Source organism: Myotis myotis, unplaced genomic scaffold (assembly GCF_014108235.1).
Source record: "Myotis myotis isolate mMyoMyo1 unplaced genomic scaffold, mMyoMyo1.p scaffold_m19_p_3, whole genome shotgun sequence".
NCBI lineage: Eukaryota > Metazoa > Chordata > Mammalia > Chiroptera > Vespertilionidae > Myotis > Myotis myotis.
In genome coordinates this window covers 150,724,823-150,752,225 of record NW_023416335.1, presented here as the reverse complement: position 1 = coordinate 150,752,225, position 27,403 = coordinate 150,724,823, and the positions used below count along the sequence as shown (strand labels likewise).

Below are 27,403 nucleotides of genomic sequence, written 5' to 3'. Positions count from 1 at the left end.
TATGACTTAGATCTTCCAGTGACCTTATTTTCATGGTTTCCAGACGTGAGGGACAGCTTCTTGCCATTGAGTCTTTGTTCTTCATATTATTTTTGCTTGGGGGTTTAATGGAGTGTAAGTTTTCTGACCACATAAAACATCATCTTAGTGATAAATCTTTTCATGATTTGCTGGCCCACTGTGTAATTCATGGAACCCAAGGTTTTATCACTTGATTAATGGCCAGAAACAATAACTGTAAAATCAAATGTTTTCAGTAAGTTCACTGAGAAAGTGTAAACCTATTATTTTTTTTTTGCCTGGGGACTGGGTCTTTTCTGACAGATCTGTTGTTCCGTGTTTAGTTCAGTGCTCCCCACAAAGGTAACTTTATAATGGTGATGCATAACAACTTGTGAATGTGGAAGTTTCCACATTATGATGGGACATTTTTTTACTTCCTCATTGGGCAAAAAGTTCCTTTGGGAATTACTAACGTAAACAAATTGAAATGATTAGAAAGGCTGGATGCTTTCGTATTTTAAACAGGAGAAGTTTTCTTTGCTTTAAAGGCATGCCATCTAGGTCATGGTTCTCAATATCATCTGGAGAACTTAAAAGCATACATTTCCCAACTCTTTAATCTGTCCTTTGTAAAAGCTTGATGTAATTTGGATAATCATACATTTTCCAGAATCATTGAGTTGGACCTAGGGAACCAGTGATTTACTACTAATTTTTGTCCCTAAATTAGGTCAAGAAACATTTATACCATCTCTTTTTAAGACAGTTATATGCTTTTCTGTTGTAAAGTAGGATTTTAGTATCTCTGTGATTAAAAAGAAAAGAGTTATACTAATCTGAGATCCTGTGTGGGACCATACAGCTTGAAATTTTCTTATTGATCCTATAGCTCACCAGAATAAAACAGGAATTAGAAATAGACAGAGGTAGCAAACAAAACCTACTCTTCCCTCCCTTCCCCCCCATTCACTAAATAAAGGTAGTATTCATTATCTACCCAGTTACTTGAGTAAAACACTTGAGTTATCCTTGATTATTATCTTTCCCTCACCCTCCATATCTAATCTGCCACCATATTTTGTGCTGTGCACTTTGGAAATATAATTTGAATTTGTCTCCTCATCATATCCACTGCTTCACCATCATCTTTATCATCTTTTACCCAAATTACTGTGATAGTCCCTCTGCTTTGGCTTTTTTTTTCCTTAATAGACTTTATTTTTTGAACAGTTTTAGATTTGCAAAAAAATTAATAGGATGGTATTTGCTCCAAATTCTCCCTTACCCAGTTACCCCTATTATTAATATACTACATTTGTATAGTGTCTTTGTTATAATTTATGAACTAATATTGATATATTTTTATTAGCTAAAGGTCATACTTTATTCAGAATCTCTTAGCTTTTACCTAATGTCCTTTGTCTGCTCAGGTCATAACCTGGATACCATATCACATGTGTCCTTAGGCTTCTCTTGAACAGTTTCTCAGACTTCCCTTACTTTTGATGACCTTTATAGTTTTGAGGAATATTGATCAGGTATTTTGTAGGATGCCTCTCCGCTGGTATTTTTCAATGTTTTTTCTCATGATTCAATTAAGGTTACAGACTTTGGGGAGGCAGATCAAAGAAATAAAGTGCCATTTTCATTACCTATCAGGGGTACATACTATCAACATGACATCACTTTTGATAATGAATTGGGGACATGGCTGAGGTAGTGTTTGCTAAGTTTCCTTACTGTCAAGCTACTCTTTCCACCCCTTTCTTTACCATACTCTTCAGAAGGAAGTCATTATGCATAGCCCACACTTAAGGAGCAGGGAGCTATGCTCCCCAATTTGAGGACTGAGTATCTACATAAATTATTTGGAATTCTTCTGGAAGGGAGATTTGTGTCTTTTCTCTCATTTAATTAATTAATCAATCATTTGTTTATATCAATATGGACTCATGGATACTTACCTTATCCTTTGGATTATAATGCAGTACTGCTTTATTTATCTTGTTGCTCAGATTGTTCCAGCTTTGGCTATTGGGAGCTCTTTCAGTTGGCTGTGTCCCTTCACAGGTTCCTATCAATGTAGGGAATTGTTTGTGTGTTGTTGTTTTTTGAGCCCATCCTTACTTCTAGCACTACTTGATGCTCTAGGCTTATCTTGTATATTTTCTGCCCTGGTCTTAGAATCAGCCAATTCTCTAAAGGGCCATGGTTCCTTTTACTAGAAAATAGTATTAAAAACCAAGATCTGGGTGCTAGGTGGGCTATCTACTTTGACTGTTATTCCATTGTAATTCATTCTTCACAAAGCAAGATCTGGCCCTTGTCTACTTCTCTGACTCATCTCTTACTATTCTGTTTTTCATTCACTTCTTACTACATACATTGACCTTTATTTGCCCCTTCTTCTCCTTTCTCCCCTTTCTTCTCCTCCTTTTTCTTCATGCCAAACTTGGGTTTTTGCCTTTGCCTTTCCTCTAGAATCTCAACCAAAGATTCCATTTTGCACCCACATTGCATATGGGCTACTTCTCATTCTTTAGGTGTCAGCGAAGTGTCACCTCCTCCTTAAAAAGTACTCCTGACCATTTTATTTAACATAGTTCTTCCACATTAGGTTTCATTACAGAAGGCACTCTGTGTAAGCCTCTCTCTTAAATAATCTAACTTATGTAGTTGTTTGCTACTGACTCTCTTTCCCAGAATGTACACTCTGTCTTAGTATCCCAGAGCCAAGAACATTACCTGCACCGGTTGATTCTCAATGAATAAGTCTAATGGATGAATGGAAAAATGACTTTCTCATCCATTTACCTTTGATGGTTTGCCTCAGGCTGGGTTTTAATTACGCTAACTAGAAAGGATAAATTTTTAAGTAAAATAATGAATGAGTTTAAGATACTTATGAAAATTAATTCCTATATTCAATTAAATTGTTGAATTGTGTAATCCTAAAATTCTCAAGGAAAATTCATTTTTACAACATTTTCTTTGTGCTTCAACCATTTTTTAAAAATATATTTTTATTGATTTCAGAGAGGAAGGGAGAGGGAGAGAGAGATAGAAACATCATTGATGAGAGAATCACTGATTGGCTGCCTCCTATACACCCCCTACTGGGGATGGAGCCCGAAACCCAGGCATGTGCTCTAGGCTGGAATCGAACCTGGGACCCTTCACTCTGCAAGCTGATGCTCTATTCACTGAGCCAAACCAGTTTCAACCATTTATTTTGTTACCAAAAATCTGTATGGAATAGCAGATATTATTATCCTTACTTTGCAAAACAAACAAAACAAAACAAAACAACAAAACAAAAAAAACTCCACACCTGACTTTCTTAGATCCAAATGGCTTTTTTTCAGGGTTTTGTAGAAACAGAGGGTAGACTTAAGACTGGAAATTAGATTGTTTTCTCCATGGCATCTTTATTCTTAATTTATGTTTTTCTCTTTCTAATTTTGTGTTGATTCCTCTGTTTGTGTACAGTGAAATGAAAGGCTCTGGATAAACATAGTATCTGGACAATCAGAACATCGATTTTAACCCTAAAATTATTAACTAATGATTTTTAAAATTTAATGCTGTCAAATAACATTCTTCCATGTCTTAGTATATGGCATAATTAAATGATTACTTTCATGATCGTAGCTGTCATTATTATTATTATTAAACTGAATTATAAAATAGTGGATACAGTTAGGCCTTAATGAGCTACATAGAGCTCTGCTTGTCCCTTTAGGAATTGCTGTAGAGTTCTGTAAGGTGTAGAGGATGGAGCTCTTTTACCTTTTCATCCCCATGGGCATCTTCAGAGCCTATCAAGATGTCTAGTTTTTGCCTAGTTTTTACTAGTCAACTCTGGATTTCTCTTGTTTGAGTTTCTTTTATTGTCTCTAAAATTTTAGATCTGCCAATTATTGTGTCTGGCACTAACTTCCTAGCCATAACTTCTATTGTCCTATTCCTGATTACAACCTAGAGTAGAAATGAAAATTTCCTGGGAAAATAGGCAAACAAATATTGTGTGAAAACGGACGTAGGGCAGTAAATTTTACTACCTCCCAAGTTTGCCTCATCCCCAGAGAGTACATGAAAAATATGTTTACAATACTAGTTGTGTAAAGGACCAGGCAAAACCATTGGAAACATTCCCCCACAGCGATATGAACAGACAAAGAGCCCATTGATCAAAATCTTATGATATGCCTAGTGGTGGTCTCTAGTAATTTACAGAAGCAGCTGCCCAATGATCAAAATGTAGGTAAAGCACTTTGGCAGAATATGGTTAAAAATAATAAGCAGAATAGAGAAATCAAATATACGTTCTACCTAAAATGGGTTAAAGTGTATAAGAGCTGTAGACATTTTTATTTCCAGCTAATTTCTAGGTTTGGGGCTTTTATTGGAGATTTGAGGTTCCTGGATATTTGACTGAAGAAGACATGAAGTGTAGTAGCTTGTTAGGACTTCCATAACCAAATGCCACAGACTGGGTGGCTTAAACAACAGACATTTATTTCCTCACAATTCTGGAGGTTGGAAGTCTGAGATCAATGTGTCAGAAGTGTGGCTTCAACTGAGGCCATTCTCCTTGGCTTGTGGATGGCTGTCCTCTCTCAGTCTTCACATGGTCTTCCCCGGAGTGTGTCTGCCCCCTAATTTTCTTTTCTCATACCCACACCAATTATACTGGATTAGGGCCCACCCCAATATCATATTTTAATGTAGTTACCTCTTTTAAATCCCGATTTTCAAAAAACAGTCACATTCTGAGGTAGTAGGGGGTTAGAACTTCAACATACGAATTTTGAGAGGACACAATTCAGCTCATAACATTAACATTGTTTTCTTTAGCATTTTAGATTTAATTTTTAATAGCGAAAGGAATTTGACTTTTAAAGCTTTATTCTTTCTAGAGATATAATATACACACAAAAAAAACTTATTTTAAAGGAAACATACAATTAAGTGCTATAAGCTATGCAAGCAGGAAATGGTATTGGAATTCAAAGTAGGCAGTTATCAATATGTCCTGGAGAAGGATCGTAGAACCCTGGAACAAAAAATGGCCCTAAGAATGATCTGTTTTTTCAGTCTTATCCATCTGTAGTTTTGAGTTCTACAGATGCAAATTTTTGTCTCACACTCACTTTTCCCTCTGTTCTCTTTTTCATTTCTTTATAATGGGAACTGTAGCAAAATTTAGATAGCTTACCTTTCCATGAGATAGTTTTTGTGGGGCAACATTAAATTATTTCATATGCCTTATATAACTAGTAAGGACAATGGGGCTTACAAGTTAAATGACTAGTCGTGGTTTCTGAGCTAGAATCCCAGTCTGAAGATTCTCATTCCAGTATGCTCTATAGTGCATTGGGCAACTATTTTAGTTAGAGAATGTTTTATTGGTGCTTTAAGGGCAAATGAGATTTATTTTCCATACTTTATAATCAGGTCATTTAATTACTTTCCATGAGCCCTCTTTCTTAACTGTTTTCCAGTTTCTGCAGTTATTTTTATTGCTATTCTCTCTTATTTTTTTCCACATCATTTGACACTCATAATAAAATTGCGGCCCAAGTAAGATCTCAACCAGAATAAAGCAGTCTTTTTAAAAATAATATAGTGGGGTTTTATTTACTTAGCTAAAATATTGCTAGTTGTAATGGTTACCATAGGTAAACTTTATTTAGTATCATTGCTTAGATAAAACCTGTTTTTTATTCAACTTCTAATCTGTGCCAGGTCCTGACATAGGCACTTTATAGCAACATCTCATTTAATCTACACAAAATTTTAAAAGGTAAATAAATTACTCCCATTCTATACATCGTGAAACTCAGACTTAGAGAGACACTTAACCTCTGTAAAGTCACATAGTGTAGAAAGTGGAAGACCTGTGCCTGGACTCTGGTGTGTCTGTCTCCACTGGCTGCCTTTTCCGTGACTGTTACCTCATTATTAAATGCTTCCTAGACTGCCCTGCTGCATAAAGTCTCCAACATATCAGGGTGATCCCAGTGAACGTGCCATGGGCTGGTTATAAGGAAAACAAAACAGAAAGCAGTACCAGTGGGAACACAAGTGTGCCCATGGGCAGCAGGAGTTTACAGAGGCGTGCTCTGTGTAGCACAGTGCCCAATGGAAGAGTGTCGTTGAAGGAGGAGAAAAATTGTAACGAGACCCTGAAGATTCTCATTAACAGGCTCAGGTGAGGCATCTTCAAGCAGCATTGCAGGGACTCGGCTGCTCCTTTGCTCATGATTATCTTGATTTCGACATTTCTGATTTTTTAAAAATTAAATCTTTATTGTTCAGATTATTACAGTTGTTCCTCTTTTTCCCCCCCATAGCTCCCCTCCACCCGGTTCCCACCCCACCCTCTGCCCTTATCCCCCTCCCCACTGTCCTCATCCATAGGTGTACGATTTTTGTCCAGTCTCTTCACGCACCCCCCCCATGCCGTTCCCCCCCGAGAATAGTCAGTCCATTCCCTTTCTATGCCCCCGATTCTATTATATTCACCAGTTTATTCTGTTCATCAGATTATTTATTCACTTGATTTTTAGATTCACTTGTTGATAGATGTGTATTTGTTGTTCATAATTTGTATCTTTACCTTGTTCTTCTTCTTCCTCTTCTTAAAGGATACCTTTCAGCATTTCATATAATACTGGTTTGGTGGTGATGAACTCCTTTAGCTTTTCCTTATCTGTGAAGCTCTTTATCTGACCTTCAATTCTGAATGATAGCTTTGCTGGATAAAGTAATCTTGGTTGTAGGTTCTTGGTATTCATCACTTTGAATATTTCTTGCCATTCCCTTCTGGCCTGCATAGTTTCTGTTGAGAAATCAGCTGACAGTCGTATGGGTACTCCCTTGTAGGTAACTGATTTTCTTTCTCTTGCTGCTTTTAGGATTCTCTCTTTGTCTTTTGCTCTTGGCATTTTAATTCTGATGTGTCTTGGTGTGGTCCTCTTTGGATTCCTTTTGTTTGGGGTTCTCTGCGCTTCCTGGACTTGTAAGTCTATTTCTTTCACCAGGTAGGGGAAGTTTTCTATCATTATTTCTTTAAAGAGGTTTTCAGTATCTTGCTCTTTCTCTTCTTCTGGCACCCCTATAATTCTGATGTTGGTACACTTGAAGCTGTCCCAGAGGCTCCTTACACTATCTTCGTATTTTTGGATTCTTTTTTCATTTTGCTTTTCCAGTTGCGTGTTTTTTGCTTCTTCGTATTTCAAATCTTTGACTTGATTCTTGCGCTCCTCTGGTCTGCTGTTGGGAGTCTGTATAATGTTCTTTATTTCAGTCAGTGTATGCTTAATTTCTAGTTGGTCCTTAATCACAACATCGAGGGTCTCATTAGATTTCTTGAGGATCTCACTACATTTATCGGTGGTCTCACCAGTCTTCTTGAAGATCTCACAACATTTATCGGCGGTCTCACCAGTCTTTTCGAGGGCCTCATTAAATTTATCAGTGGCTTCTAGACAGTTCTTTAAAGACCTTAAAAGTGTGGTTTTGAACTCTATATCCAGCAGTTTGCTTTCCTCCAATTCTGTCGTTTGTGTCCTGTTTCTTTGTCTCGGCATTTTTTATGCTCCGCTGTGTTGATAGAGTGCCTTTCCGTGCTAAGTGTCCCAATTACCTGAGGTAGACACTCTTGGTGCACCCCCTTGTGGGCTTTGTGCACAGTCTTGTTGTAATTAAGCCTTGATTGTTGTCATTATCACTGTGAGGAATTGACCTCCAGGCCAATTGGCTGTGAGAATCAGCTGTGTCTGCCGTGGGAGAACTTCTGTGTTGGAGACATCTCTCTGGGGCTAGACTTGCTTCAATGGGGCTTTGGTGCTCACTGAGTCTACCCCCTGAGTGTGTCTTTTATGGTTCCACAGAGCTGCAAACTGGATGGTCCCACTCTGACCTCTGGGCTTCCTGGCTCCTGGATCTCTAGGGAGGTGCTAATCTAGCCTTTGCCTGAGGCTATCCAGCAAAAGTCTCCCTGCAGGGCTTAGGTGGGGCGGGTCCCACGGGATCAACAGGGAGGGGTTAGCAATTATGTCTGCTCTCAGTCTTGACCTCAGAGGCTCTGCTTCTCTGTGTCCCAGTAATCACTGCAAGCCCCATGGAGAGAAAGCTGCCCTAGGGTTCTGAGCGATGCCAAACAGTCCCGCTTCTCCCGTATGAGTCTGGGTCCCTAGAGACTCACCCGGAACTGGAGCTCAGAGCCTGAGACTCCCTCCCTATTGAAAACAACAACCACGCCCTCAGCCGCCAGCCCGCTCCGCATGCACTCCACACCTTAGTATTTTACTTCAGCACTGCGCCTCCTCTGAGTCTCGGTATGTTTTTCTCTTCCCTCCTAGTTGTAGAACTTCCACTCAGCCAGCCTTCCTGTGGTTCTGAATGATGTCCGTTCCGTCTTTTAATTGTATTTTTGAAGTGGTTGTTCGAGGCAGCAAACTCCGGTGTTTACCTATGCCGCCATCTTGGTTTTTTTCTCTTGGCTCTCTTATATAATCTGTATTGTGTGAATTCTTTTCATACTTATTATTTGTTTGTTCCTATCTATAGTTACTTATTTTCTTTAAAAGGATTTATGAATAGAGATTAGTCCATAATATGTACAGGAGTACTTTGTGTCCCTGTGTATATAAGTGTGTGTATGTGGAATCTGATATAAACCTGAATTAACTTATACCATAGAACCCATTTTCCCTACTTTTCACACTGATAGTATTAACTTCTGTTTTTATGTTTTAATTATTAATAGAGTAGTTGTATTTTTGAAGTTTCAGTGCTGTGTTTAAGAACTCGGAAAGTAGCCTGGCAGTTTTGGCTCAGTGGGTAAGAATTGGCTTTCGGACTGAAGTGTCCCAGGTTCAGTTCTAGTCAAGGGCACATACTAGTATCTCTGTTGCAGGCTTGATCTCAAGGCAATCAATCGATGTGTCTCCCTCACATTAATGTTTCTCTCTCTCTGTCTCTCCCTTTTCCTTCCATTCTCTCAAAAAAATCAATGGAAAAATATCCTCCGGCGAGGACTAACAAAAACATTATTAAAAAAAAAAAGAATTCTGAAAATACTTTTTAAAATAAAAAAAGTATTCCAAAGGTTATTAATTACTTTGTGAAGATATTTTCTATGCACTTTATGTATCTATTTTACATACTGACCAGCTAGCTATACCTAGAGAAGATGAGATGGTCTGAAGAATAAAAACTTCCTGATATGATTTTTCATATCTTAAGAGGCGTTTATAGAGTTTTTGATCACTGTATCTTGTATTTGTCCTTCTGTTAATTTACAGATTCATTTGTTCATTTGTTCCCACTACAAGTTTTTAAGAACTCTTAAATGCACGGTGCTGTGCTAAGTGTTGAGAATATGAAGATGGATGAGACCCAGTCTGTAGCTCGCTGAGCTTTGAGTTGGTGCTATGCATTGTGGTGTGAGATTGCACGCCAGGCCCCCAACTGTGGAGTAACCCAGGGGTGAGCCAGGAGCCCTGGGAGGCAAGGGGGGCAGGCAGGATGCTGAGGGGATTGAGGTGAGTCTTGAGGGTTGAGTCAAGGTTTGTCAGTGATGAGCTGGGGAAGACTGAGGATGCTGGATGCAGGCTGTGAACTAAGATGGCAATAGTTTGGTTTGGTGAGAGTAAAGGCCACAGTGTGGATTAGAGATGGAAAAACAAGCCTGTCATGGTGCACCATGCACCAGATTGTGAACTTGGTGTCCCTACGTCAGTAGCTTTCAAACATGTTGTGTGTGGCCCATAGTAAAAATCATACCTTTTTACACGATGACTTATTACCAGGCGTTGGCCCTTAAATTTGCAGTGGCTGGGCAAGAGGACAAGTTGGGACACAGTATAGCTAATTATTCTAAAAGTTATAAATTAAGGCAATAAACTAACTGTTAGCAAAGAATATACCAACCTACCTTGACAAACATATCTCATAACAAAAACAATAAAGTCTGTGTGTGAAACCAAATAATTGAGAATAGTGCAAATTTAAAATTACTTTTGTTTTCTGGCAAAATGCTGTGATTAACCCTGGGAAATGGAGGGATAACAGCAACAAGGCCAAGTGGGAGGTGAGGAGGAGAAGGCTCCCTCTGCCTTCTCTTCCAGTGGTTATGGAATGTATAAGAGAAACGCCTTCTTTCTTTTCTTCTTTATTGGGGGAGGAGCTCTTTCAGCTCTCCTTCCCTGTCCTCACCAGGCAGGCACCTGAATTTCAAGGCCTTCCAGACCATGCCCATCTTGTCCACAGGGGAACTCTGGTTCCTTGGTGCTGTCAGCGCTCCACTCTCACAGGAGGGTTTGAATTAAGAATTCTCTGAACAGGAACACAGAAGAGTAGGGAAAGCATATTGGCCTGCCCTACCCATTTTGTTCCTTGTTCCTTCTGCCCTAAGGTCCAAGCTTCCTCCTTCAAGTCATAGCCTTTGGCTACCCCTTGGATTGGAGGTACATACACACACTGGTAGCATACCTGACCTGAATTGAGGCTGAGAAAGCTGGCTCAGAGCCATTTGAGTAGGGAATACTGGGGACCCGAGTATTTGGTTGCCTGGGGAGAGGAGGACGCAGCCAGAGGAACGCCAGAGCAGAGGCTTTTTGCTCACTTGTAAGGGTTCTACTGCTCCATACACACATGTGTAAACAAGTGTTCATGCACAAACATACACATTCACATGCATGTACCTAAAAATTGTACAAAATTACATAAATTCTCAAAATGTGAGGTGAATTTTGTCTTCTTCATTATTCCATTTCAGTTAAAAAAAAAATACTAGTTGCAATACACTAAATTGATTTTGTAACCCACTAATGGGTTCTCTTGTGACCCAATTTTGAAAACTCTGCTCTAGTTGTTGGGGTGGTAGTAATGTGATAGATTGATGTTTTGGAAACATCTGGTAGCTGATTAGATGATGGGTTGAAAAGGCGCAGGGATCTGGTTATGAGATTATTGAATCAAAGATCGGCCTAAAGATGCTTAGTGTGAGGACAGAGAGGAGGGGAAGGCAGTAGAAGCAGCAGGTCTTGGTGGCTAATTAGATAATGGGATGCAGAAGAAAACTAGAATACCATGATTTCCAACTTAACTGATAGGGAAATTAGCAGGATAAATATATTTGAGGGGAAAGAAAGTGAGTTTAGCTTAGTACCTGTGGCATTTGAGGTTGCAGTTGTGACATTCAGGCAGTGTTGTGTGCTAGTTTGGAGAGAGGTTTGGAAAAGCAGGCACTATAATAGGGCCTTTGGATTTAGCACTAGGAAGGCACTGATAAACCTTAGCAAGGGCAGATCCCTGTGTTGGGAGGTCAGGAAAGGAAGACATACAATATAAGATATAGTCCATCCTTTCAATAAACTTGATAGTAAAGTCAGTAAGATTGAGGGAGGATGAGAGCAGGGAACATATTTAAAGGAAGGCTTTTATTCGATTTTGGAGTACTTCTAAGAAGAAGAGAGGAGAAACCTGTGGAAACCAAGATACTGAAGATATGACAGAGAAAGGAGGAATTGCTATGGCCTAGTTTCAGGGGACATGAGAGAATGCATTTTAGGACATAAGTAGAAGGGAACCTTAGGAGGGAGAACATACAGGTAAGGAGATAAGAATGTTTTTCTCAACAGATATATATATATTATTGATCTTTTACAGAGAGGAAGGGAGAGGGATAGAGAGTTTGAAACATCGATGAGAGAGAAACATCAATCAGCTGCCTCCTGCACACCCCCTATTGGGGATGTGCCCGCAACCAAGGTACATGCCCTTGACCAGAATCGAACCTGGGACCCTTGAGTCCGCAGGCCGATGCTCTATCCACTGAGTCAAACTGGTTAGGGCTCAACAGATATTTGTTGAGTACAAGCAGCAGGCACTATATAGGTGCTGTAGCTACAAAGGTTCATAGACATAGTCTAGTGGGAAAGATAAGATAGGCAAGCAAACCAGCAGGACTACAGTGGCCAGGGTCGGCTAGAGTTATGCTCAGAATGTGGAAACAAAAAGGCCTGAGCAAGGCTTTCCAGAACAGGAGAAAAAAAGAAAACGGGCCTGCTCCTGAACAAGTGTCAGGGACAGCTAAGAGAAGGACTGAGATGCCGACTAGTGGGCCCAGGACTGGGGAAAAATGTGGACCTGAATTACAGTGGTGATTGATAACCGTGGTGATAATAATAATTTGTTCTCACAGTTATTGACTTTAAGCGTCAGGTGAAACTTTATTTGGGAGTACTTGAGAAAATAAATTTTTGTGACAAAAGAAGCTGCTTCTTGCTTATCTTCTGCCTCTCCGCTCTTTGTTGACTTCTCTTGATGCTAATTTAGGTAAAAAAAAAAAAAAAAGCCACCACTTCCAAAAGTGCTTTGGTACCCTGGCATAATTTCAAAGAAATCTCTTTCCCCATTTAGTTAACTACATTTCCCCAGGAAAAAGTCTTCTCTGTCAACGTAACATCCTTTAAACAGGACTCCTGCTGGCTGGTCCTTGTATCTTGGGATGGCAGCTGTGAACATATATACTACTGATTGTTAATGTGTGATATAGACCCGACTGGAGCATGCCCACTAATTGGTTTGAGAGCTAGATATAGACAATGCTGTCTTAGAGGAGCTTGTGTAGATAGGCCTAGTCTCGGGGTTAATTCTGCTTGACAGCACATCAGCAGCATCTCGAGAGTAATTACCTCACAGAAGTTTTCCCACAGCCGAACCGAGAGCTTCAAAGGCTTCTGAATTTACAACCAGTATTAACCTATATCTGAAACATAATGTTCCCACAAGGGCTTGGATTTTTTTCCTCCTACTTATTAAACATATGGGGTTACCAGGTTCATTTACTCTGTGAAGAACTTAGTGAAAAATTACTTGTTGTTAAATAAGTAAAAATCTTTAATAATAGGTCAAGAGGATAGTTTTAAATTTGTGGGTTTTTAAAAATTGCTTTATTATATTACTGAAAAAGTTAATCTGTAGAGATTGGGTGCTTTAAATATATATATATATATATATATATATATATAATTTACCTTCTTTCTCTCAAAAACAAGTGAAAAGTTAATATCTTTTCCATATTGTGCTATCTCTATGGGTATCTGCATGTTTAGGGGACCTAGGGTAATGCATGCATTTAAAATGGTTAAAATAAATATCTATTTACATTTTTAAAGCTATTTTACTTGTTGTTGACCATTGTACTGAAATCTGTAACTGTTGCATCTACCCCTTGCCCTCCCCATAAAATAACAGTTATTCTTTAATAAGCGATTTTTATATTGTAAAAAATGTCTTTCCCTTTGCAGGTCAGAAACCAAATTTGACTCTGGTTCAGGTATGTTTACATTAATAATGTTATTCTGAGTATATTTTATTTACATTATTCTCTGAGGAGTAATTCATCAGATCAAGAACCATTTTGATTTTAAACAGACGAGGCAGTCTCTTTTCAAAACATGAACCCCACCTCAAAGCAGGGCTCTGAGCTGCTTGGAATCCTCACTTGAGATGTTCACTATGGGATTCTTGATAGTTCTGCAAGAAGCATTAATGCTTTCTATCTGCAGTTTTATTTTAAAAGCAGAAGTGGGGGCTGTGCAAAATCATTGCTCAAAACACAGTTAGTTTCCCAGTGAACAAAGCATCCTGAATAGTTTGAAGATTCTCTGCAAGTGTCTTGTTATCAAATGTGGGTAATATTTACATCTAACCCAGTAAACTATAAAGAGTTTTAGCCAATAGAAATAGATATTTGTCTATGACTTATTATTTATTTTTTATTTGTTTTCTTGGGGGGGGGGGGATAGTGGAAAACTAAGGTCACCTTAAGCCATTATTTTGTATCTATCAAAACAAAATTTATATTCTCACAAACAGTGGCATACCAGCCTCATTATTGGGTGTTATCTTCTTATTAAGCACAAATGTAGCCATATAATCCTTATGTTTGACTGTGTCTCTATGTCACTTGCTGAGGTCTGTGAGCCTTGGAGTTTCTGATGATGTTTACAATTAAAGCACAAAAATGGCTTCATGTATGGTGCAAGGGAATTATGTTCTTTCGTGAACTGTTAATGGATAAATAAACATTAACTTTCTATTCCAGGAGAAATAATTTGCACAGAAATATGTAACTTATTAAATAAAAGTAACATTCCTACTTTTTTAAAATAAAGGTTTTTGTTTATTATGTCCACAAAGAAACCATATACACTGAGTGGCCAGATTATTATGACCACCTGACATTTGTAGGCAAATTACCTATAATTTCGTGCTCAAGTTGCTAGAGAGCCAGACCATTATAAATAGGGAAGCAGGTTGTTTACCACAACAGTAGAAGTGATTCTTTTCTGAAGATATGGTTAAACAACGCGATTTAACAGCCTTTTAATGTTGGATATATATCTATATATCTATATATCTATATATCTATATATCTATATATCTATATATCTATATATCTATCTCTCTCTCTCTCTCTATATATATATATATACACACACACACACACACACACACACACACATATACACACACTGAGTGGCCAGATTATTATGACCACCCCATCAGTACTTTGTTGGGCCACCTTTTGCCTTCAATAATGCAGCGATTCTTCTTGGCATTGACTCCATGAGATGTTGAAAGGTGATGTGAGGAATCTGACACCATGCCTGAAGAATAGCACTGTCCAGTTCTGTGAGATTTGATGGTTGTGGAACCAGCTGCCTGATGGCTCTTTTAACTTCGTCCCACAAATGCTCAATTGGATTGAGATCTGGTGATTGTGGGGGCCACCTAAGCAAGGTAAAGTCTCCCTCATGTTCTTTTTTTTATATATATTTTATTGATTTTTTACAGAGAGGAAGGGAGAGGGATAGAGTGTTAGAAACATCAATCAGCTGCCTCCTGCACACCCCCTACTGGGGATGTCCCCGCAACCAAGGCACATGCCCTTGATAGGAATCAAACCCAGGACCCTTCAGTCCACAGGCTGATGCTCTATCCACTGAGCCAAACCGGTTAGGGCTCCCTCATGTTCTTGAAACCACTCCTGCACAATAGGAGCACTGTGGCATGGCGCATTGTCTTGTTGGAAGAAGCCATCTCCATTGGGATACGCCATCAACATGATAGGATGAACTTGATCAGCAACGATACTTAGGTATGTCGTGCTATTCAGACGTTGTTCCACATGAATTCAAGGGTCCAAATCATGCCGGGAAAACATGCCCCAAACCATAACACTGCCCCCACCAGCTTTAAGGGTTGTACTCATTCATGTGGGGTGCATGCTTTCATGCCGTTTCCGCCAAATTCTCACTCTGCCATCTGCATGATGCAACTGGAAACGTGATTCATCGGACCACATGACTTTTTTCCAATGCTCGACTGTCCAATCAATCCTTGTGTTCCTGTGCGAATTGGAGACATTTGATCTTGGTAACTGCAGAGAGCAAAGGTGTTCAAACAGGCCTTCGGCTTCCATATCCCATACGATGCAGTGTACGGCTAATTTGCTTACAAGTCAGGTGGTCATAATAATCTGGCCACTGTGTGTGTGTGTGTGTGTGTGTGTGTGTGTGTGTGTGTGTGTGTGAGATAGTGGTTACAAGGAGCCAACATACTCATTTTTTTCAAAAGCTCATTCTTCCTTTTATTGTAAAATCCCCAATTTGGTGAGACTCTTTTAAGTATGAAGTCTGGACATTTGAGTTCACAATTTCACCCAATTTGATAACTATGATTCCAGAAATCTTTCCATCTGTGTGTTCTTGGGCTTTTGAGTCACGTGTGACATTGATAGTATAAAATAAGCATTTCTGGTTTATAGTATTGACTATGAGGAGATTAAAGGCCCAGTGGGTTATATCAACTATTTTACTTTTTTATTGATTTATAAGAGGTGATTCAAAATAAGGTGAAAAATCTTTGTCATTTTTACTAGTTAAAATCTTTAAGCCTGGCTAGTGTGTCTCCATGGTTGAGCACTGACCTATGAACCAGGAGGTCACGATTTCATTCCCAGTCAGGGCACATGCCCGGTTGTGGGCTCAATCCCCAATAGGGGCTGCTGTGCAGGAGACAGCTGATCACTGATTCTCTGTCATCATTGATGTTTCTATCTCTCTCTCCCTCTCCCTTCCTCTATAAAACCAATAAAAATATATTTAAAAAATAAAATCTTTAAGTATAATAAAAATAAATGAATAAAATTGACGAAGAATGAATTTTTACATAAAACTGCATGTCTTTATCATTGCCAATCAGTTACCAAAAATTTTTTTAAGAACCCACTGGGTGTTATAATCTGATTTAATTCCCTAAATATTAAGTCAGAAACAGGTTTTAAGCTCCAGGATCCTGAATATAGCTATTAAAAATGAAAAAGTCCACCAGGTTCATTTTGAAGGTAAAACCTGGAAATGGTGTACAAAACTGAAATATTAGGCAGCTATTGTCAAAGTCAGAAAATTTATGTTAAATTTTCAAATCCACATTTAAGTGTGCTGCTAAATTCTGGTAGTGAAGGTTGGTATTTATTCTGAAAATAGTTATAACATCTGTACAGACACACATCTTTCACTCTTGTGACCAAAGATTTTGTTCATGAGTCTTATTTTTTCAAGTCCTACTTTTTTTTAACTGTCTATCATGGACAACATCTGCATGTCTTTGAAAACTTATAAAGTCCTGTACTCTGAAAAATCTTATGGGAAATACTGATTAAAAGTTTATTTGTGTGCGTGTGTGTTTTTTTAATTTGGATTTTAAATACATTTTGGAAAGAATTTAGATGGTTTCAAATTAAGAAACGATAATTTTTTTCTTATAAACTCTTTTAGCTTACTATCAAATGAGGGAATCATGACAAAGAAAATTAGAAATGCAGTCTTTGGCATTCTATATCATGCAAATTTTGGTTAGAAATAAGGTAGCATATTGGAACAATTAAATGTCTGACTTTAATAGGTTCAGATTCTCTATTGTTCATCAAATACAGAAAGTAAACTAACTCTGTTTAATGTTCTATACAGCTGTAACAGTGTTCTTGACAAAGATTTTTAAATGAAGGAATATGCCATCTTACTAAGGAAAAAAATCCCTTAAAAACAAATACTATGGTCAATGACTAGCCATAAAGTATTTCAAAGTAAAATTATACACACACACACATAACCTTTTTTCTTCTCAAGTAAAGAATCCAACTTATGCAGAGCTTACTGCACATTTGAAGTTTGTGTAAATGAGTTTCAGGCTGTGGAGTCAGATTCAAGAGGAAGGAAGGAAAGTTTTCATTGTCAACACCTGATGAAAAATGTCAGTTGTTGACTATATACCAAAATGGTCAACCTAGAGAATGATTTAAATTTTTCGTATTAAAATTGTGTCCTTTTTTTCTTCAAAAGCAACCCATAGATAATTTTTTTTAAGTTTCAAAAAATTTTATAATGAAGAATATGAATTATATATAAAAGTAGCCATGGCATAGTATAATAAGCACGTATATATCCCTCATCAAGATTTTACTATCCTATATAATAAAAGCCTAATATGCAAATTGACTGAACAATGGAATGACTGGTCGGTGGGGGGGCGGGGCCCGAGAGTGGGCGGCACCAGGCCAGCCAAAGTGAGTGCCAGCGGGCAAAGGGAGGGGACAGTGATCGGGGGGCAACAGCGACCTGCAGCAGTGGAGGGGTGATGGAGGTGCGGGGCCAGAGTTGCCCCTTGGTGGTCATTGCACTCCAACAGGGGGAGCGCTACTTAGCCACAAGCTGGGCTGATGGCTCGCAAGCACAGTGGTGGTGGCGGGAGCCTCTCCTGCAGGGCTAAGAATGTCCCACTGATGGTTTAGGCTTGCTCCCAGGGGGAGGGGAACAGGCCTAAGCTGTCTTCGGACATCCTCCAAGGGCTCCTGGACTGCGAGAGGTCACAGTCCTGACTGAAGGACACCTCCCTCCCCCGAGTGTATGAATTTTCGTGCACCAGGCCTCTAGTTTTTAATAATTTGCCGTATTTGTTTCACTTATCTTTTTTCTTTTCTTTCCTTTTTTTTTGCTTGAAATATTTTAAGGTAAAATACATACATTTCATGTTATTTTTAAAACCTGGAAATTTTAGATTGTCTTCATTTACTGAAAGAGACCTGTTCATTTTTTGAGGTTTTTATCTATCTCAAATTTGGGTCACGTACAAATTCTTATGGAAGGATTGTGGTATTACCATGTACACATTCAGGCAGTTGTTCTCAACCTTCCTAATGCTGCGACCCTTTAATACAGTTCCTCGTGTTGTGGTGACCCCCAGCCATAAAATTATTTTTGTTGCTACTTCATAACTAATTTTGCTATTGTTATGAATAGTAATGTAAATATCTGATATGCAGGATGTATTTTCATTGTTCGCGACCCACAGGTTGAGAACCGCCGAGAGATGAAAGTTTGCTCTGGCTGGTGTGTCTCGGTTGGGTGGCATTGCATGCATTGAAAGGTTGCTGGTTCAATTTCTGGGCCCTGCCCAGAAATTGAACCAGCAACCTTTTGGTGCATGGGATGCCGATCAATGTTTTGCTCTCACATCAATGTTTCTTTCTTCCTTTCTCGCTCTAAAAAAAAAATCAATAAAAATATTTAATAAACAAACAAATAAATAGAGGAAAGTTCTATTTGTGGTGAAGTTTAAGAAAGCCTCAACCAAAAGGCAGAGGTTTTCTGTCTTGAGAACCCAATGAATGTTCTATCCTTGATTAATTTGATTTAAATTTTAGCTGCCATCTAGCTGTGTCCTCTGTATCCTGAGTTATATACTGATTGAACTCCATTTCTGTTGGTTTAGTATAACTCATTCGTGTCTAAAGATTTCAGCTTCGCCAGTTGAGAGCAATCATTTTAAAGGAGTTTTTAAAAGGTTCCCATTTTAATACTGTTTCCCAGTTGATGTATTAATGTTGCTTGCCTACGAGTGTGTGTATTTGGAGATTTTACTAATAGAATAAAACAGACTTCCTTTTATGTTCAGAAGTAGCAAGAAGCTGTCCTCTTTCTCCACCTCCCAAGAAGGGAAGTGAGTTGATGCTGGAGGAAGCAGAGCATTGAGTTTAATGTAGTGATTAAACATGAAAGCCATATATCAAATCTCAGGAGAAACATGCTTTTGAAAGCAGCAGAGAACTGTGGCGCATATTGCATGATACGCTATGTAAACAGAGCCGTGGAGGTCAGTGTGTGGATGCAAACCAATTAAATAAAGAACTTACTGGCTTTGCTTTCTGTCATTTGGTTGGGGAGGATCACAAGTTAACTTGCCCAGGGTTGAAGTGCAAACTTTGCTTGAAGAAGCTATGCACCTTTGGAAATTTCATTAACTCTTCCAGTTCACTAACAAGTTTTTTGTGTATGTGTGTTTTTTTAAAAAAATAATTTAACTGAAGTCCCTAGGAAGTTAAAAACAAAAAAAATCCCCATCAGCAGAGGTGCTAGTGATGAGTAGAATGGAAGAGAAAGCAGAGGACGAGCTGCTGAAATGACCAGCGTCGGCTGTGTAGTCAGATTTCAAGAACATGCATATGTCTTTGAAAAACAACCCATTTGGAAAAGCAGAGCTCTTGCAGAATAACTGAAAAAAGATGTTTTTCTCTTCTGAATTCTGAGTGTGAGACAAAAGATATAGTTGGAATTTACTAGTCACTACATAACATCAGGATATTGTTATTTCTGTTCCGTTAAAATAGAATAGCTTTCTGACCAAGAAAAAGCTGGAGTCTATAACTGTATATTCAGGTTAACCCAGTGTCTCATTCTGTGGTCCCAACCTTCTCAGGCAATGTTTGGATGAGAAAATGAAATACCAAGTTAAATGGTATAGTTTCATGGTCCATAAACATTCAAAACAAAGATTCCCCCCCACCCCTGCCCCGAGCCAACATGACTTTACAGAGTATGTGGTGGACATACGCATAGTACAGAATAGGGTCATGTTGGCTGGTGAATAAGCTTGTTTAGTGCTGTTGATTCTGGGCTGCTTGCAGTAGGTATGCTAAGGAAATGGATTCATAGAACATACCAACGGGAAGGTATAAAATTTCATGAGAGCAAATTATGGAGGATTAAGAAACCTAATGAGCATGGTTTAGTGTGGAGAGTGGAGGAGGGAGTTCACTATTAAATAGAGCCCAAGAGTGTACAAGGTTAGAAGATCCTAAAAGACACCATAATAAAAGACACAACAGAATGTAATTATCCTGAAGGGGAAAAAAACCTCCAAGGAACAAAAAGCAGCCAATGTCGCTTTTAAGATCTGCAGTTAAAAAGGAATCTACACTAGGGTAAGGAAATCAAAGAATATAATCAGTTAAAGCTTGAGGCAAAAGCATAAGGGTAGTGTCAAATAAAGTAGGCTGATAATGCTGGTCACGAAGTGGAAGGGAAGCAAGGAATTTGAATGTAGTACAAACTAGAGTTTTGAAAGTTTATAAGTAAATGAGACAATCTATCTAACATATTAACCTTTCTCAAGAAATGTTTATAAGGAGAACATTTTCAGATCTTATTAAGTGTGAGAACATGTTGACAACACTTGTTAATTGCTGCAAATCAATGCTGTCATTTTAAATTTAATTGTGGAGGCCTCATAACATAGAAGAACAAGTAAATATAAATCTTTATGAGAATATTGAAATCTTTGGGCATCATTCACTAACTGAAATGACTATTCATTAATTCAACATGTATTTATTAAGGAATACTATTTGCCAGATGCAGTGATTATAGCTGTGAACAGGGTAGATAAATTTCTTCTCTCATGGAATTTTACAGCTAGTTGGTCCATTATATAAATTCACTGGGTTTCTTAGCATTTTTAGCTGAGAAGGGCTAACAAGGTTAAATTTAGATCCAGATGGTGAATTAAATCTTGATATTTGAACATAGGCTAATATATTTTAGATTTTGACAAATTCACCTTTCTTTACTTTATTCAAACCATATCACTTGTTTTCCTTCAACTTTTAAGAGAATGGCTTAATAATGCTAATGATTAGTGTGTAGTTTTTCTATACCTTTTAATAAGGAGTGACAGTTCACATTTCATTATCATTAAAAGAGATTAACTTTGAAGAATAGCAAATGTTTTCGAATACTGTTCTCTTCTTCACATTCATTCATTCACTTATTATTTTACTGGATCCTATTAAAGGTTGGCCTGAAAAATCAGGCAACCTTTTCGATAACAATCTTACTGGATTGTGTAGAAAAAAGTAGCGGGAACAAAGCCCTTCATCTCTTTTCATAAACTAACTTAAAGACCAGGAAGCAGCAAGGCATGGTGGCTAAGTGCAGAGGTTTTGGGTCAGATAGATTTAAATGAAGTTTCTCCTTACTTCTAATAATTTTCAATTAGTTTTCTTGGATTTCATATACACCATTATGTAATATACTTACATTTGTATTTTTTCCTTTTAAATTTAGAATTAGAACATTTAAAGCTATGACTTTTTTTTCATTAAATCTTTAGCTGAATCTAGTATTATATTTTAAATAGTTGCAGTTTTGATTTTCTTTTGAATATATGATTATTTAGGAAAGTGTCCAAATTTTTCTACTTTTCTCTAATTTTTAGTTTCATTGTTTGGCGGTCAAAGAATGTGCCCTTACTGCTTTTTATGGCATTTATCACCCACTATAATTATTTGTGTGGATTTCTTCTTTCTTTCCAAGTCTGTGAGTTTCTTGAAGGGAAGAACTATGTCTTGCTCATCTTTATAATTTTGGTATCTGATTATAAATAGTCAATAAATAAGAATTCCATGAGTTTGGGAATCTTGGTCTGTTCTACTCCCCAATTGTGATAGAAATGCTTAACTAATGAACACAGATTTATTCTCCCTTTTCATAGTATAGAGTTGTTGGGAAGTGGCTAGTGGCCAGGGATTATAATTTCCAACCTTTTTGCATCTCTGAGAGGACATATAACGAAATCTCCCAGTGGCGTTTATGTCATTTCTGGGTGAATGGGATTAAGTATCCAATGCACTTCCCCACATTTCTCTTCATCTTCTGAGTTTACATTAGAGGTACACATTGAACGTGATGGCATCAAAGTATGGAAGAAGTCTGGATCCTGAGTCATACTTGGAAGAGATCCACTCCAGAGAGCCCTTCATCAAAGAATACCTTATTTGGGTTTTATAGAGAGAGAAATAAACCTTTATTGTAATAAGCCACTGAGATTGTGCCATGTTTATTATGGCAGCAAATGTTACATAACCTGACTAACTCAGGACCTAGAATACTCCCTGGAAAATATTGCTACTCATTGATTATTGTTGGATAAATGATAAAATTAATGGCTAGGGATTATGTTATCTAACCTGAAGATGGTTCTTTAAGGATCATACAAATATAGTATACTAGAGGCCCAGTGCATGAATTCGTGCACGGGTGGGGTCTCTTGGCCTGGTGGGCGATCAAGGCTGATTGGGGCTGACTGGCAGCAGGGTGGGGCAGCGGGGAGGGACCTCAGGAGGTTGGCTGAGAGACTACGGGAGGTTGGTTGTTGGAGCGCACTGACCGCCAGGGGACAGCTCCTGCATTGGTGGTCAGTGTGTGTCATAGCTATCAGCTGGTCGTCCGGTTGTTCGGTCATAATGGTCGCTTAGGCTTTTATAGGTATAGGTTATATTCTATGTAATCACCAAGCCTATCAGTGATTATTACAAAAAACGATGACTTAGCCCTTGCTTGGTAGCTCAGCTGGTAAGAGCATCATCCTGATATGCCAAGGTTGTGGGTTTGATCCCCTGTCAGGCACATAAAAGAATCAACCAATGAATGCATAAATAAGTGGTACAACAAATCCATCTCTCTCTCTCTCTTTCTTTCTCTCTCCCCTCCCTCCCTCTCAAATAAAAAAAAAGTGGTTAGTTAAAACAATAATAATTTATTCATGTACACATGTCTATGGGTTGGTTGGGAGTTGGCTGACATAGGCTGGTCCCAGGTTGGGTCCAGGTCTGCTCTGTGAGTCTTGTCATTGATGATAAAAGGGAAAAGTGTAAGTCCAACTCTGCAAGTCTGTCTTTGCATCAGGTCTGGTCTGCTAGCATCCCATTGGCCAAGCAAGTGCCAGGGCCAAGCTCAGAGTAAAGGAAAGAACTGCTGAATCTCATGGTAAAGAATATAAAGGTAGGGAGGGGAAAAGAATAGGAGCCAATAATTGATTCTACAACATTAAAATACCATGTGCTTAGATCAATTATTTAGTAAAAATATTTACAAAATTAGAGTGATTATATTTTTAAAGTGGAGTCCAGTTCCTTTATAATCACATTTTTGGTACCCTAACTTCAGAGATGATATTAATGGATATATAGTGATGAAAATATTTGTATAATGCTTTATTGTTTAAAAAGTGCTTTAATGAATCTTACTAAGTTTGAGACTCACAAAAAACTTATTAAGGTACACAGGGTTATTTTTACCAGGAACTGAGATAGAAAGGAACTGAGATGGAAAAGGCTAAGAGACTCACTTAAGGCCACATATCTTGTAAATGGCCAATCTGGCATTGGACTTCACATTTCTAAGTTGCAAACATTATGTCCTTTTTATTAGATCATAAGACATTTCTTTCAATGAGCAAATTTGTTTTTATTTTAATTTTTCTATTGTTAGCCTTTTATTTTTCTATAATTACTATCTATCTATCTATCTATCTATCTATCTATCTATCTATCTATCTATCTATCTATCTATCTATCTAAAAGGCTAATATGCAAAGTGTCCCCTTGGGAGTTCAACTGGGTGTTCGATCACCCACTATTACGTGCTCTGACCACCAGGGGATGGCGTGGAATGAAGGAAGGCCCCGGCTGGCAGCCGGAAGGCCCTGATCAGCCCTGATTGCTGGCCAGGCCTAGGGACCCTACCCATGAATGAATTTCGTGCACCAGGCCTCTAGTATTAAATAACTGTTATATAGTAAAAGTTATAATGTTTTCCACTCAAACTTAACATAATAATATGATTATAAACATGCCTTGAAAATACAAAGTATAATACAGATTTATATATGACTACAATGTGGCCATTAAGCTATTGATAAAGTTTCTGGCAGGCCTCAAAAGATAGCATTAATTGCTTTGGTGACTTTTCTTTGTTCCACTATCTGGTCTTAAACTTTCAGAGTCAGAAACCTAGCTGTTTCAGTATCTCTCAGGGAGGGACCCATATTAACAAACCAAAAGACAGATGGATGAAACTAGAATGCCAGTGTATTTGCTTATGATGAAAAATATGATTTTCAATGGCTCAGCACTCGGGAGCAGGCCTAAGCCAGCAGGTTGTTATCTCCCGAGGGGTCCCAGACTGCGAGAGGGCACAGGCCGGGCTGAGGGACCCCTCCTCCCCCCTGAGTGCACAAATTTTTGTGCACTGGGCCTCTAGTCTATATATATAAAAGCCCAGTGACCATTACAGTGGAACAGCCGTAATGACCTGTCCCTATTACGCACACTGACCACCAGAGGGCAGACGCTCAACGCAGGAGCTGCCCCTGGTGGTTAGTGCACCCCCACAGAGGGAGTGCCGCTCAGCCAGAAGCTAGGCTTATGGCTGGCGAGTGCAGCAGCAGTGGCGGGAGCCTCTCCCACCTCCACAGCAGCACTAAGGAGCGGTGAGCCAAGTGGTAAGGAGCGAGCAGGCGGGCAGTTAGGAGTGAGTCGTCCCAGATTGTGAGAGGGCGTGGGCCGGGCTGAGGGACTCTCTCCCCATCCTCCCCCTCCACGCACAAATTTTGTGCACCAGGTCTCTAGTCCTATATAATAAAGTGCTAATATGCAAATGATTGTCACACCCTCACACCATCACGCCGTAATGGCTCAGACACTACACACTGGGGAGAGAGGAATGGGGACCAGCCAGGCTGTGGCCAGGGAAAGGGACAAGCCACCCACCCCATGATCCTGGGTGCCAGTGCCAGTGGCTGTGCCTGTGCCTGCAGCCTGGGAGAGGGACAAGCTGCATGCCCCATGGTCCCCTGTGGCTGTGTCTGGCCTGAGCGAAGCTGGCCCTGGCCCTGGGTGCCTGTGGCTGGCCAGAGGGAGGAAGCCCAGGTCCCGGGTGTCTGCAACCAGCCGGAGGAGGGAATCCTGGGTCCCAGGTGCAGGGTGAGGCAGAGGCGGTTAGGGGCAATCAGGCCATTAGGGGAGCAGTTAGGGGCGATCAGGCTGGTAGGGGAGCAGTTAGGGGTGATCACGCAGGCAGGCAGAGGGGTTAGGGGCGATCAGGCAGGCGGCAGGCAGGCAGGCGAGCGATTAGGAGCCAGCGGTCCTGGATTGCAAGAGGCAGTCAGACATCCCCTGAGGGGTCCTGGATTGGAGTGGGTGCAGGCCAGGCTGAGGGACGACCCCCCCCCCCCCCGTGCATGAATTTTGTGCACTGGGCCTCTAGTTTTAGAATAATTTAGTATCTAACAGAAATAACTCTCTGCATAAAAATGTATTACTTTTAGGATATTCTTACACGATTATGATAAACTTGAAAGATAGTCACCTCTCTCTGCTGCTTATCTGTTTATTTTGCAGTTAGTAAGGCCAAGAGAGGTTTTTGATTATCTTGTGCCTATGTGTCTACACATACCAAGGAAGAAATAATCACAGATCCCAGTGTCAGTTTAATTAATAAGTTGGTCGAACTGTTGATTTGACAGCTAGTTACTGTTAACAATATTTTAGTACCCATAAACTTCTTGGTGGTATGGGTGACAATAAAGTGATAATAAGTGAATTTTTTTCCCTAAAGTAGTAAATTGTGTAAATGAACAAAGATGCATTATTAGTAGAATTATTTTAAATTTAAATATATGCAGCTCAATAATAACCAAATTTATTACTTAACTAGAGGCCTGATGCACAAAATTCATGCAAGGGGCTCGGCCCACTCAGCTCAGGCTTTGTCCAGAAGGTCGTCTGGAAGGTAGTTTGGCTGTTTGGTCTAATTAGCATATTATGCTTTTATTATTAATAGATATGCTTCTATAGATTTTTGGAAAATAAAGACAGTTTAATTATATTCTCACATATGGTTAATTCTAATCTACATTTTGTAACCAGTTTTTAAGAAAATAATCTTTTATGATTTTTAAAAATAATTTGTAGCTCAGTTGGGTTGAACATCATCCTGATATGCCAAGGTTGTGAGTTCTAGCCCGGGTCAGAGCACATACAATAATCAATCAATGAATGCATAAATAAGTGGAAAAACAAATCTATGCTCTCTCTCTCTCTCAAAAGGCAATAACTAAAAAAGAAAAGAAAATTGCCTTTTAGAAATTCCCCAGTTTGAAAGTACAGTGGGGCCTTGACTTACGAGTTTAATTCGTTCCGTGACAGAGCTTGTAACTCAAATTACTCGTATGTCAAAGCTTAAAGTGAATGAGTGAGACACGTGATGCTGGGCTGATGTTGTGGCGTTCACTGTGACGTTTGCTGCGCTAACTAGCAGTGGGGTATCTGAAGCTGGCTCGTAACCCGAATTTTAGCTCGCAACTCAAAGCAAAAAATCGGCCGAGAGACAGCTCGTATCTCGAAAAACTCATTAGTCGGGACACTCATAAGTCAAGGCCCCACTGTAATTAGATTAATTCTCATTTTGTAACCAGTTTACCACTAAACTTTTATATTCTTTGAAAATACTTCAAATTTGTACATTAGAAATTTAAAAGACACCATGTTTTACATTTATAAAATGATTGCAAGGAACTTACTTTTATACTTTATTCTTACTGCTAGATTTAATAATATTTCTCTTTGAGCATAATTTTTCCAAAAAGATTTTTTTTTCATTTCATATGACTCTTGATATATATGATGCCACCACACAAGCCATGGACTAGGTAACAGAAAAATCAAGGCTTTTGTATTTTATATGTTATATGCCTTTCTCACTAAGAGTCAATGGAATGGTTTTATATACCATTATCAGAAACAGGAAAGCTATGGGTTAGAAATGTTTTAATTAGTTTCGAATAATTTAGCAGGGCAATCTGGTAAAAGTGACATGATTAATGACTGAGTAAGACTAAAATATTTTCACATTCTGTTTTTAATGACTGCTATCTTAAGTTTCTACTTTAAAATTTATAACTAGTAAAATATTACAGGAAAATATATATCATTCATATTTCACTTGAAGTTGTGTTTTACCTTATCAAATTGTGCCTGCTTTTTAGCCAAAACAGCATAAATTAAAAACAAATTTTAACTGAAACATAGCTTTTGTGCTATTCTTAAGTACATTCTTCAAAGAGTTAATATATATTAGGTTCAGCAGAAAAGAGCTAAGATTATTGTTTTGTTTTGTTTTGTTTTGTTTTTCAATTAGAC

General features: G+C 38.7%; 1 protein-coding gene across 3 annotated transcripts in view; it reads left to right on the top strand.

The window, feature by feature from the left end:
• The window catches only part of MSRB3 (methionine sulfoxide reductase B3), a 186,955-nt gene that overhangs the window by 103,281 nt on the left and 56,271 nt on the right, over nt 1–27,403 (top strand). For all 3 annotated transcript variants that reach the window (XM_036297359.1, XM_036297357.1, XM_036297358.1), the window contains one exon: nt 13,329–13,357. In XM_036297359.1, the coding sequence (XP_036153252.1) occupies nt 13,329–13,357 (29 nt within the window). The remainder of the gene's footprint in view (nt 1–13,328; nt 13,358–27,403) is intronic.